This window comes from Lynx canadensis, chromosome D1 (assembly GCF_007474595.2).
Source record: "Lynx canadensis isolate LIC74 chromosome D1, mLynCan4.pri.v2, whole genome shotgun sequence".
Lineage (NCBI taxonomy): Eukaryota > Metazoa > Chordata > Mammalia > Carnivora > Felidae > Lynx > Lynx canadensis.
The window spans coordinates 25,329,428-25,343,468 of NC_044312.2; the positions used below are offsets into that span (position 1 = coordinate 25,329,428).

General features: G+C 48.7%; 1 protein-coding gene across 5 annotated transcripts in view; it reads right to left on the reverse strand.

The window, feature by feature from the left end:
- The window catches only part of ETS1 (ETS proto-oncogene 1, transcription factor), a 131,161-nt gene that overhangs the window by 35,928 nt on the left and 81,192 nt on the right, over positions 1-14,041 (reverse strand). Inside the window, exon 2 of one of the 5 annotated variants that reach the window (XM_030333669.1) lies at positions 3,465-3,566. The exons of the other annotated variants lie outside the window; for them this stretch is intronic. Within the exon in view, the coding sequence (XP_030189529.1) occupies positions 3,465-3,566 (102 nt within the window). The remainder of the gene's footprint in view (positions 1-3,464; positions 3,567-14,041) is intronic. 5 annotated transcript variants of the gene reach the window in all.

The following is a 14,041-nucleotide window of genomic DNA, read 5'->3' on the forward strand; positions in this document are numbered from 1 at the left end:
GAAAAGAGTTGTACAGAAGCTAGGGAATAAGGAATAGTCCCAAACTCCATCCTACCAAGATTGTACAGTATCGGGGCGGAAATGAGCACGTAGCACTACTTGAATCAGTTAAGGGCATAACGAACCAGGGGCCTTCTGAACTTATGGAAACATCTGCTCATTTTTCACTGCAGCCTGACCCGTGAACAACAGCTTATACACACCCCATGGATGGTTTAAGTCAAACGCAGAACAAGGGTTTCGATTCACTCATATGCAACTCAAAGTTTAGGGCTGTTCGATGTCCAAGAACCCATGCAAGATGTTTTCATGTGACTTTTCATACCGTCCCTTTAAGTCGTTTGAAACCAAATGGCTCGTATCAACCGTGTTACATAGAATCCAAGCCTGAAGTGATGTGTGTTCTGGGAAAAGTCAGGCCATGGCCTTACTGACCTGAGATGTTTCTCCCCTCACCGTGCTCAAACTACAGAAGAAAAGGGGAGCATCGGGAAAGGAAGGGTTAGGTGATGAAAGACAAAGCCAAGCGCTAGAAACACCAGGTGCGTTATTCCAGTCTCGCACAGTCTCGCACAACCATCAGACTGGCCAAACCCCAGCAGGTTACCATGATAATTAGCTGTGTGTGGTGAGTGCTGTCCCAAGGAAGAGCAGCCTGAAAGAAACACCAAGAATGAGTAACATGCCTTACAGCCAAAAGCTGCTTTTTGGTCCACAAAGATCTTCCACGAACACTATTTCACAATATCACCCGGGAAACTTCTGAGGCTCCTGGGAAGATACTACAGGATACCCATTTTACAGATGAGGAAACAGAGCTCCAAGGGAGCAAGAGACTGGCGCTGAAACCACACAGCGAGCCTTTTTTTCAATGTTTATGTTTATTTTTGAGAGAGAGACAGAATGGAGCAGGGGAGGGGCAGAGAGAGAGGGAGACACAGCATCCGAAGCAGGCTCCAGGCTCTGAGCTGTCAGCACAGAGTCCAACGTGGGGCTCAAACCCACGAACCGTGAGATCATGACGAGCCGAAGTTGGACGCTTAACCCACTGAGCCACCCAGGTGCCCCACAGAGCCGTTCTTTGAACTCTTCAATCCAAGCTCTTTCTACTCTACTCCACTGCTGCAGCAAACAGGAACAGATCAGAGATCCAAGAAAACTAAAAGTCTGACAGCTCAGAGAGAGAAAATGGGACTTGCATTTCTTTCTTTTTTTTCTTTCTTTCTTTCTTTCTTTGGACTTTTATTAGTTTGAAAATTAGACACATTTGAGGAAATAATTATAAACTTAAAGTTTATTTCTTAGTTTGACAATGAGATACATTCGAGGAAATAATTACAGACCTATGAACTAGCCCCATAAAGACATAATTAAAAGCCATTTACAGAATCAACTGTAGTCTTGTCCTTGTTCGAGGGAATACGGGTAGGGACGCTTCCTTCCTTCCATACAAAGTACCCAAGTTAAATGACAACCTGGCTTCCTTCCCTGTCTGTGTTCACCCCTGAGTCACCCTGATGTGTGATCATGCACATCATATAAGGTGCATTAGTTACATAAGGTCTTACTGAAATACGTTTCTTAAAGTGAAGGAAATCAAGAAGAAATCTTCCGGTTCATAGGGGGAGGAAATAAGAACGACAGTCCCAAATGGAAAGAGAGCCCCAAAGACAAGGGGGAAAGATGGCGTGGGGGGTGTGCAGGGGGCTTGACCCAGCCTGTTGCTCAAAATCCCTGGGTTCTTATCCCAGTTTTGCCACTAACATAATCACCCTGAATAAGTCACTTAATCGGTGCATTGCTACAGAGATCTGTTGATAGGTCTAACATCCCTCATAGCATTTTGAATTTTCCTTATGGCACTTTTCAAACATACACCAAAGTAGAGAGACTAGTACAATGAAATCCCATTCAAAAGCTATCAAAACACTACCCATTCTATTTCGCCTCCTTCCTCACACACTGAAGACATGTAAAGCTCATCCCAGGCCACACGTTCTCTCACCCACAGATATTTTATTGTCACGAAGACATTCTCTAGGTAAAGGAGGACCACAATGTGAAAGCTTACGTGAGACAGATAAACTCCTGGAAAAAGATGATAAAGATTACGTTCCACGGTGCGTACATTTTATTTACTGGCCCATCTGAACCACAGAACTTGTTTTCAAGCAGCACTACCATGATCTGGAACGTGAGGAAGTCGGATCAGAGAGAGGAACTCAAATTGGGACGGTAAGCCAGTGCCTTTGACTCCTGTGTCCTACCAGAAGAGACTGCAGGGATCATTGTTCCTGATGGTTAATGTCCGCATGAACTTCTAACTGTGACTTTGGAGTGTGCAAGAAAAGGCTTGAGCTCCTGGGAAGCATCCAAAAGGGAGTGCCAAGCCGCCTAGAAAGTCCCAGTGTGGGATGGAAGGCATCTTTGCTCTTTTAGATCAATAGAAATAGAAAAAACTGGCTGTGGCCAGCAACTGATAACTGACTCCAGAGCAGCTTGTTCCTGGAAAGTTGTCTCTGGTCTCTCAGAGGACTTCCCCCAGTGAAGATACTGGGATCTCTGAAAAATGTGAAAGGGAATCTCAAAACCCATTCCACGGCCCTCTCTCTCATTTGCGGAAGGGTGGGTTGGAACTGGGCATGAAGAGACCTGGAAGGATCCTCTTTCTCCCACACTCCTGAGTCTAAAGCCTGTAGCAGGCCCTAGATCTTATAATCCACAAAGCTTCCAGCTGTGGTTAGTGCAATGAAGGGAAATCGATGTCCCTCCTCAGCCCCTCGGCTCCGTTGTCATAAACCTAATGATGTGACGGCAGTGAGGGGCAAGCAGGACTCTGCTCCAGCAAGCACATATGGCGTGGTGCCCTTGTGGAGCCATCCATCCCTACCAAACGGTCCATCACTGCCCCCAAGTAATGGGACACCATGAGCTCTGAAACAGACTTCTCACAGCTTCCGCCCTTCTCTTTACATATCCAATCTCCTAAGAGTCACCGGCCAATAAAAAACCATTCCAAAGACGGGGGGGGGGGGGGAGAAGTTGTACAGAAAATCCCCAATCCACCCTCCAATGACGTGAGTGACCAAAATTGCAAGCCAGTCTCCAGTGACAGCATCTCGGCTCCACTGCCAAGGTGCACCGCCACTGGGGAGTGCACACCTCTCGGGTACGACATGCCAGTGCAGAGGTAGGCGCCCCTTCTCAGGGGGAAGCCGCCTCGGGACAAAAGAGATGGTCCTCGGCGAGGCACAGCACGCTCCCAAGTGCACTGGGACAGCGGCCTCAGGTCCTGCAGCCGGGCCTGGGAAAAGAAGCCTGCAGAGAGGACTCCCGAACATCGAACATCTGTAGGAAGTGACTTCAGTCCGCTCCCTTCTTCCCTTCATCCACCCTTGCCCCATCCCCCAAAAGGAGTTTTAACACATTATTACCGCCGAAGTCCTGAGGATTTGGTGACTCACCAGGCTCACACATGGTTCCAATGAGCCCTTGACCATTACATGGTAGGGGAGCAGGAAAAACAAATGAAAGCAGTTGTAATTCGGCAGCGCCGGAGTTCAGACCTGCCAGACAAAAGGGATTGCAGGCATGTTCCCAAATCCGTTCAGGCACCTGACATGCAAAGCTATTTTTAATCACTGGATTTATTTCTTTCCTACCCCCTCCACCATCCTCCACCTCAGCAAATGTTTCGAAGTCAGAGCAAAACCCAAATTAATTCCAGGTGTTCAGGGAAACCCAGAGAGGCTCTTCCGTTCCAGAATCTGAGCCAGAAAACAGAACTGCCCCCTGGGCCCTACAGCTAAATTTTCTTGCTCTTTCCTTAGAATAGTTCAACTCTCCTACCCTAAACGTTGGGCATATGGCCTGAAAGAGGAAATATCGGAACAAGTGGAAGGACTCCTAAATCACATGTTGTTTGTTTGTTTATTTGTTTGTTTGTTTCTAGCAGCCCTGGCCAAGTGAAGGTGCCAGAGACAGGGTCTCCAAGACCACTGAGACAGAGCATTCTTTGGTTACCCAGGATTCTCTCCCCTCCTTGCAGTGAGGATGAGATTAAATTAAATTAAACGTGTGTGAAAATGCCAGAGCCTACTACATAGTAGGTGCTCAGTAAATTCTTGGTGACCTGAACTATAAAGTGTCTTGTAAAATACCAAGACTAAAAACAAAAACAAACAAACAAAAAATGTACACAATTTTATTTCCTGATGTTCAAGAGACAGCAAGGAGAAGGCCTCTGGCCATTTCGCCAGGTACAAGGAAGCAACTGAGAAAATGAAAAACTTATTGCAAAAAAATCTGATTCTGAGAGGTCACTGGAAATTGACATCTCCTGAATCTGGCTCTTTGTTTCACCAGACTAAGCGGGAAATCTGCAAACGAGAGAATCTTTCTTGCAGCAACAGCCTCTCAAATGCGTCCTGCCAGGAGAAGACCTCACAGCTACAGGATCCAATGCACCGAAGATGCCTCTTGGTGTTCAGCACTTCCTAAGAGTGCCACTTTAGAGCCAATGTGCCACAACACAAAATGGTAATTCTGTGCTCAAAACTCTCTTCTGTAGGTTTGCAGCTTGCCCAAACCCAAGCTGCACTTGACCCCAATCACGTGCCCTGAAATGGACTGACTCTCTCGCGATTTAACTACTGAGATTAGGATGCCTGCATAAAAGGCCCGGCTCCGTAGAGTATTTTCAAGAAAAACTAAAAGTTCTTAAATGATCATGTAAAGCCATTTACAGAGTGCGTCACGTGTTTCATATCATTTCCTGTGGGCAGGATCACACTTGATTCCCACCATATCACACGTTTTACAAGTCCTGAACATCCCCAAACTGTGCGACTTCTTTGTCATGAACACCACGGAGAAAAACACACAGCCGTGTTTCCACATTATTCAGGACGAAAGCATGAACCGGCCCCTTTCTACCCCAAGGCTTTGCAGACAGTTACAGGAGATCCTACTGGCTCTTCTCCTGTCTCATACTTCTGTGAGGGCAAACTCCTGTCCTGCCTTCAACTGAAATCCCCATGACAGGACCATTGGCTCTTGGTACCCATGTGGCAGAAGATAACCCCACCCAAGATGACCCAGGGAAATATGTGACATCCTACATCTTGCTTCCACCACTCCTAGTTTACGTATCAGTCTTCGATGCCTCACAGCCTGAGATCCCAGAGATGCTGGTTAACTGGGCTGACCAATTTATTTCACTTCAATTGCCCCCCCCCCCCCAGTGCACCGCCTCTTAATTTCCAGCACGGTTATCGGAACAGAATTTCCCCTGTTGCAGAACGTTTGCTCCCATACTCCATTATGACCCTGCAAACAACGAAGTGTGCACTCTCATCTCCACCACCCCGAGTGACTTAGCTGAGACAGTCAAGCCGGTCTCGTGGTCTAACCAGCACTCGCACCCAGATCCTCGGACACTAAAGCCAGGTGTTTTTTTCTACCCAGACCTATTAGCAGAGGTTAAAGCCGGGCAGGGAGAAATGCTGAGCACAAGGACATGTCTTTCTATTTCCCCCATCATTTTTATTAGAGAGAAAATTCTTCCTGGAGAAGGAAAGCACCTCAATCCCTGAGACCCTCTGCAGAGAGCAGTCACGTCACCAGAGCTGTTAGGGGCTCTACCGCACGACCTACCCAGAATCCCCCAGCTCGGGGCCCACCTGACACTTGGGTCTGGGGGCAAGACAGGCATGGCGGGGGCTCATGAGGATCACCAGGCAGGCCAGGCTGATCAAGGTGGAGGATGAGGAGTTTTCTCCACGGGCAAAGGAAAAATCTGGGCAAACAAATGGAGTAGAGCCCGTTTATTTAGGCTGGAAGAGGTAAAGTTTTTCTGCACTTTTGAACTGTTTTCTCAAGGCCTGCCTCTCCCTCCCACGCAGGAAACAAACACAGAGACAGGCCTCTTGCAGCGAGGGCTCCAGTGGCTGAAGGCTAGCCCGGCAAAGGCTAGAAGGAAGAGGGGCAAGGGGTGGGGGGCAGGGTGCACAGGGGGAGCAGACAGAGAGGAGCTGGGAGAGGAGGAGGAGGGGGAGAGCTGGCAGGGAAGACAGAAGGCAGGAGGGCAGAGGCGGAAAAGAGAGGCAACGAGAGGAGAACGCAGAGGAAGCAAATACTGGGAAATCTTAAACCCGCATAAAGGCCAGAGAGCAGAGGAGAAGTGGGCTGGGAAGATCCAGCAACTTCCAATTAATGATGTTCAGAAAGCAGCATTTTTCCATCAATTTTGAAAGGAAATTCTCCCTCGACTTTCTTATTTATTTATACATTATATAAATACATTTTTTAAACCAAAAAAGGACCGTTTTTTTCCAATGGGAAAAAGCCTTGTCTGAGATGAAAGCCGGTCTTCAAAAACCCCTCAGAGGAAGCTGAAACCCCACATGTCTTGGTGCTACAGAAAGAAAAACAAAGTGGACATTCTTCCTGTGTTCTAAGGCTTTTTTATGCAGATGTGTTTTTCTTTTAATAAATAAATCTGGACACAGAAGGAAAACGCGTACGCACACACATTCACACAGTGCAACTGTCTGCCTTCAACCCAGGGAAACCGCAGTGAAAAATAAGAATACGTAAGCCCGTTTGCCGAGTGCAGGGACAAAGCTTCTCAACATGCCAACCACAGCCAGTAAAGCTATATGCTCTACCTACGTAGCCTGCCCAGGCTCCCCAGGTGGACAAGGGACTGTGTGGTAAGGAGCAATGGCAATCAGAGGTAGGGCTGGACCGGAGACCCAATCACCAGGCTTCCCAGAAGGGCCCACGGCGGTCTTTTAGGACAACACCTGACTTCCTAAGACATGCAGTCGCTTGGTCCTTTGTGAGGACCACTCAGGTTCCCTCCCGGACCACAGTAATGATTTCTTAGTGATCACACACACTGAGCTCACATCCGCCTTCTAATGAGTTCTAGCCTTTGCCCCTCGTGCTGGAGGCTGAAGCCACGCATACAGGTTTAAACTTTCTTCATCTATCGGCTTACCAATGGCTTTAACATCCCACCGTCACCGCCTCTATCCAGGCTTTCAAATTCCTTGGTGGTTCCTTCAACCATTCACGACGGTATGGTTCTTGCCCATCTGCCCCCCGCTACCCAGAAGCATTCCTGTGGGCCCGTGTTCCTACAGGGCATCCTGAGCCAGGCCAACATCATACTTCTCAAGAGAGAAGGACACAATCGCCCTACACGGTCCACCTCTGTGGGCCCAGCCGGCCACGGGGTTTTCCAACAGCCACACGACAGAAGCCACTCAGAGTGCACTCCCAGGCCTACTCTTCCACAGGGACTGAAGTTCAGCCAGTTCTGCACCCGTTGACTGAATCTTATTAACCTCAGTGTCAGGCTTCACGTTTATCCTTATGGAACTTGACCTCGTTTGTTTGGATCCATGTTTCCACGTGCGGAGATCATTTCTATATCACGAATCTGTCCTCATTCTATGAGCTCTGTGCCATGTGCACTTCAGTAAGTATGCTTTCTGTGTCCTTCTCCAATCTGACCCCCAGATAAAAATGTTGAAAAGGCAATGACCAAGTCCTGAGCCCCATAACACCAGAGACCATGCATCATTCTGACACGGGCACATTCAACAAGACCCTTTGGGTACAGCTGCTCAACCAGTTACAAATCCTCCTGATTTTACCACCGCTGGATCCCCATATCCTCACTTTCAGCACAGATATATCATGGAAACACTTGGACAAAACCTTCACTGGAGTCAGAACCTGAGGCTACAATTTTCAGATGCTCTGCCCAGGAAGCCAGTTCTCCCAGTTTGTCACTAAGGCCCAGGCAAGTGCAAAGGCAGCTGAGGGAATGAGATCTGGGATTCAGATCTCTACACAAGGAGAGAAAGAGAGAGAGACCCAGAGAGGGAGGGGGGTGGGAGGGAGGCAGGGAGAGAGGAGAGGAGGGAGGGAGGGAACAAGAGAGAAAGAGAAAGAGGGACAGAGAGAGATGGAGAGAGGGAGGGAGGGAGCTGCAGCCACTTTGCATCCAGAAACAATGGGCATTTAGGGAACAATGGCTACAGACAAAGTCTTGGTCTATTTATATCTGCCACTGTGAGTCCCAGACAGGAGGAACTGGAAGTCTGCCCTGTATGCACAGCTCCAACTGGACCCGAGCTGGGAGGAAGATGAGGTCACCAAGAACGCTGCCTGCTTATAACGGGCTCCTTTTTGCTTGCATAGTTTCTTCTTAGCCTAAAGGATCTCTTTTGCCAAGCGAAGTCTGCTTGCCTACTTGCTAAAATACAGCCATCACTGAGAAGGGGTAGGTCATATGTGTAACTGCTGCTCAGCCAGGCCAAAGCAATGAAGGCCTTTCTCTATAGAGGTCAAAGGAAGGTGGGGATGTCAAGGGAAGCCTAGCCAGTAGATGGAGGTCAACTCTACGGTTCCTGAAACAGAGGAGTCCTATCAGATCTGTTCAGTACACATGTCTCGGGGCACTGTGAGTTTTCCTGCAGGAAAGTTCCCTCCTCACTCCTTTGGAGCTAGCAGAAAGAGGCTAGGAGCTGAAACTCACAAATACGTCTGTCTCACGTCTCAGGACGATCTCTGCCTCCCCTTTAATTTCAGCCCCTTCGAACAGTCTCTCTCTTTTCTGGAAAGGTCATCTTCTGCTCTAACATTACTTTGGAGTGATCATCAATCTTTTTTTTTTTAATTTTTTAATGTTTGTTTATTATTTCTGAGGAGAGAGAGAGCATGAGCAGGGGAGGGCAGAGCAAGAGGGAGACATGGAATCTGAAGCAGGCTCCAGGCTCTGAGCTGTCGGCACAGAGCCCAACGAGGGGCTTGAATTCACGAACCGCGAGATCATGACCTGAGCCGAAGTCGGACGCCTAACCGGCTGAGCCACCCAGGCGCCCCTGGAGTGATCATCAATCTTAATCCTTCCCGTGTTACTTATATTCCGTTTTTTATATGGTTCCGCTTCTCTTTGAATTGTTTTCTTTTCTTTTAATTCCAGTATAGTTAACATACCGTGTTGTATTAGTTTCAGGTATACAATAGTTACTGTGTTACTTATATTCTGAATCCTCCAATCCTTCCTGAAAAGAACCGGCAGTAGCCACATTCAGCCTGTCACTGACACCGAAATGAACACGGACACAGCCGAGCCAGGGAAGGAGGGGTAGGGACGCGGCAGTGAGCCCTGCGGGCACAGTCACCCTGCTGCACCCCTCCACAGACAGCCCTCAGCATCCACGAGCCACAGGTGGCCAGCGACTGCACCTTCCCTATCCGGTCCAACCTTACAGCCTCAAGAATCCTAAGTGCAAAGCTGGTATCTCCCAAAGGCAAGAAACTCATGGCTGATACAGAGATTAAGCAGCAATGAATCCGAGGAGTAATTTCCGCTTCCCATTCATGCCTACAAGCTCCTGTCACCAACTCCCCTCCTTGCTCCTAGAAAACCAACTCGAAGTAGGCAGAAAGGAGCCTAAACATTAAGATCCTTTTCCTCCTTTATATTGAAATAGCTTAGGACGTGTCACTGAAACTATCCCAGGTAATGTCACCACATTCACAGGGAACTAGAAACAATGTTTTGGAATTTAAAAGCTTAAGCACAGGGCAGACAGGTGCCGGACATGGCTGCAGTCGGTGCAAACAACAAATGGTTAAGAGTGACGCGTTGTATTCCTTCACCACCCCACACCCTCTTTGGCGACTTCAGAAGTCCCTGAGTCAAGATGCCCAGGGTTTAGACCACTTGAGGGTGGTCTAAGAAACCTGAATTACAGGCTAAGATGATATGTACCACAACATGCAAACACTCCTGCACATCTTTCTTTCTAGGCAGATGGCGGAGACAGAAATGCAGAAGAAACATCGGACCACCTGAAATACGCCAATCTCTGAGGATGGAAGTAGGTGCGTGAGCCACCTGAGCAGACCCACTGCTTCGTTCAAACACTGCTTCCTGGACTCCATCACCCATGCTCCCAACAGGCTAAACATTGCCTTCTACTCCAAGGGCTCTGCTGAACCATCCCAGGGAAATTCAAGAGAGCCACATGGGTGGGGCGCCTGGGTGGCTCAGTCCGTTGGGCGTCCGACTTCGGCTCAGGTCATGATCTCGCAGCTTGTGAGTTCGAGCCCCGCGTCGGGCTCTGGGCTGACGGCTCGGAGCCTGGAGCCCACTTTGGATTCTGTGTCTCCCTCTCTCTCTGCCCCTAACCCACTCGCATTCTGTCTGTCTCTCTCAAAAACAAATAAACATTAAAAAAAAAAAAATTAGAGAGCCACATGGGAGCCACATGGCAGCAGCCGGGAGAAGTCAGAGACACAAATTCTCATCCTGAAGCGCGGCTGACATCAGAGAAGATGCAAAAGTTGCCACCCAAGGTATGTTTGGCAAGTGGCTGGGACAGCCCTGCCCAAGACCTATCGGTCTTCAAAAATGCCTGCACACCCGATAAAATGTACCAAAACCCGACGGCGCTGCCCTAACACAGCACATCTGGAGCTTATACCGTCAGGCTTTATGTATTCAACAACTCATGAAATAAAAGGCCGAGCTCAGTTTAGTAAACGTGATTGTACGTCCCTAATGAGGAATCAGAAATCCTATTGCTTTGAGGGATTTAGGTAGTAATTTCAGAGTACCAGCTCAGGTTCCCTGAGCTGCTAAAGGAGTACTTAGGACGAAGAAAGATTGCCTCAAAGGGATTATGGGTATTCTCCCTAAATCATTAGGTTCACTGCTTAAACCTATCATCTGAGGCCACTCCAAGGTTTGTTTAGATCCACCTAATCTATAATTTTGGCCCCTGTATCTTCAACTTTGGCCTTTTTTATGGCCTTGAGCAGTAACTATCATCCCATCCACCCCACTTGTGTGTTCACACTTTTCCTTGTCTCTCCTCCTCTATACCGACCTCACTATAGCGATATGACACATAAAGCCTTATCTGGGGCCAAAAAGCAGGAAAGAGGAATTTATAGAATTTGCTATAAAACTTTAACAACTCCTTAGAGGGATGTTCTCCTTCCTGGCAACTCGACGTAATTACAAGATGAATGAAAAGCAGGCTGTTCGTAGAGGGGAGGAGGGGCCGAGCTCTGTCACTGGTCTGGGGTCCTACATGATTCTCAGTACCCAGAATCAGAAGGGCCTGTAGATGTCAGCTAGTTCAAACCCTTTCTTTTACAGACAGGGAAGGTGAAACTCAGGGAGGTGACATCAATGTGCCCTTGGTCACAGGGTTACTAATTCTAGACCTCTTGATTCCCTGTTCAGTATTTTTTTTTCTCTCTCTCTACACCATTGCTGTTTAACTAAGGCAGTGGACCTGGGAGGAGTCGGTCTCCCTCACAACTTTGCTACTATCAAGATCAGGTTCATCATGCTGGACAACCACAGCTCCCCCTCCCCCAAGTTCCTAAAAATCACAGAGGATCAATCTAAACGAAGATCCAATACACATGACGGGATGGTACAGACCCATGATGCTCCCTGTTCCCAGCGCAGACTGTAAGCTTACAATATCGATGGTCAGGCTCTAATACAGAAGCGTTTCCTTTGATGAGAGAGTCCGGCTGAATACCAGGAACTCGAAAGCAAGCAACCTTCAATGCCTAACTTCAATTGCATGATACCGCTGTATGTAACAGCTTTAAAATTTAAGGGTGCTATTCCTATGAATCCAGAGTGAAGGCAGCAGTTAATTTTAGTGACCTATTAACCTCGACCTAAAAAGCACTGAAAGGAGCACGGATCACCATCATGCCATTCAAAGATTCTATAATTCCAGTCCTGCTGGTCCTCCGATCGGGTCGAGGGGATACAACAAACGCCACTGAAAAAGCCAGAACATAAAATCAAGGCCATGGGCCTGTACGTTGAACCTGATGCTTCTAATTAATGAATCAGTCAGACCACATGTCTGACTCCAGAGGCCATCTCCCAAAGGAACACAGGCAGCTCCAGTCCTAAATGAAATCCATTTAAATTTAGGGAGCTAAGGACTTAGGGATAGATACACCCAGCTGTGATCTCTCAGGCTCCACGCGCTGGTTGGTTTGTGTGTTTCTCTCCTATCGGAACAGGCCTCTCTCTCCTAATGGCCCCAAACCTTCCGACAAGCCCACTGCTGCCCCAGAGTCCCACCCACACCGGCCCAGAGCAGAAGGCACCAGATATCTCTCCAGGTGGCAAACCCCAGAGGCTGAGGTCTCCAGGCAGACCTGCTCTCCAGATCAATGGGTATGATAGGCCAATAGGTGGAGAGCAGTGACCAAGTGATCGATGCAGAAGGGAGAGGGAGCAGAAGCCACTCTCCATCTGCCTGCGTCAGGTGGGAAAGAGAGACAAAGATGCACAGCCCTCAGCCCTCATCCGCTGCTAATAAATGGCTCTGCCTCATCAGGAAGCCATTAGGAAATTGCAGCCACCGCAGCCCCCCGCTCTCGGACTGAATGGTCGGCATGCAGCTGGCGAAAGCACTCATTACTCTGCCCAGACATCCACTGGCTTTCTGCATGGTGGAACCTAACCAAGGGAGCCACCAGAATAAGGCTGGGGCTTGCCTGGTGAGGCGCCAGGGGATGGGAGGGTCTTTAGCGACTGTGGACATGCAGAGAGCACCCCCCCCCTCCAGGAAAGTGCTTGGATCACCAGGGAGAGTAGCGGGGGGCTCTTCTCAGGACACACGGATTCACTTCTTCATTCCTCTGTGGGGCAGCCTCGCTGGCATTCCTTTATGCAAAAAGAGCCACTGACCACTCATGGGTATGGGGTTTCCGTTCAGGGCTGATGAAAATGTACTAGAATTACACATCAGTGATGGCTGTACAACTCTGTGAATGTACTAAAAACCACCGAACGGCACACTTTAAAATGGTGAGTTTTATATTATAGAAATTAAATCTCTGTCTTAATACACCACCATTTTTTTAAGAGCTAGGGAGCCACCTGCTATGAGCCGCGCAATGCCTTGGTGATGGGAAGACACAGAGCCTTCACTCGGAGTTTCCCTTCTAGAGGGGGAAACAAACCTCACATAGGCATCCAAGCAATAGCCACAGAGTCACATCTCATGATGGGCGATACAACAATGACTAAGACAAAAGGTTTTGCAATGGAGACGAAGTGATGTGGCTGGGCTCCAGAAGCCTTGGAGAAGAGGGCAGGAAACAGCTTGCTGATGTCCTGTGTGTAGGGGGTGAGAGACAGCAGCAGGGGGTGGTCAAGGTACGAAGGCCAACTCCAATGGCAGATGGATGGCATTATAGAGAAAAGGGAAGATGGAGAGGCTGGGACTCTGCCATAGGAAAGCCTTCTGAGATGACAGATAGGCTCTGCTCACTGGAGACCACGGAAGAGGCCGGGCAAGGTCCATTTCCAGAGGCAGACATGTGATGTCTACAACTTCCGGAGCCACTAATACATAAACACTGAGGGGAGGGCCACAGACTCCAGAACACCTCACATTCCCCAAACCCCAAGATGTCCCCAGGAGATGCTGCCCAAACACTCAGATTCCTATCCTACAAGGCTTTCAAGAGAAAGAAATTTCCATCAGAACCTGGTGCTTTCTGGAGGTTTCTCTCCCAACCCCTGGAGGGAGACAAAGGAAGGGCAGACAGAACAGGGCTTCAGGCAAACAAACACCCGGCCAGGGCTCACTGGACATGAACCAAAGAAGGTGCAGTCACAGCACTGTGACCAAAAGAGATCTTTTGGAAAATTCTTTTCCAAGAGGGATCATGAGTTCTGTCCCCTGGAATGTCCCAGAGCAGTTCTGATTGGTTCCGTGGCCCTGACTCAGAATGAGCACGGGCTCCACCCTCAGATGAGTAAATAAACTGACCCAAGAAATGGAGGGAGGGGGAGGAGGAAAGAGAAGAGTCGGGGCTGAGAGCAGGACAGGAACCAGGAGAAGGCAAGTGCCGAGTCTGGTGCAGGGGACAGATGGATGAAATTCTGACTCCATTCCAGAGACGGGTGGTGTGGCAGAATTCAAGGAAGAATATTCTCTGAGCCTTACACCCCACTCCAGTTGGG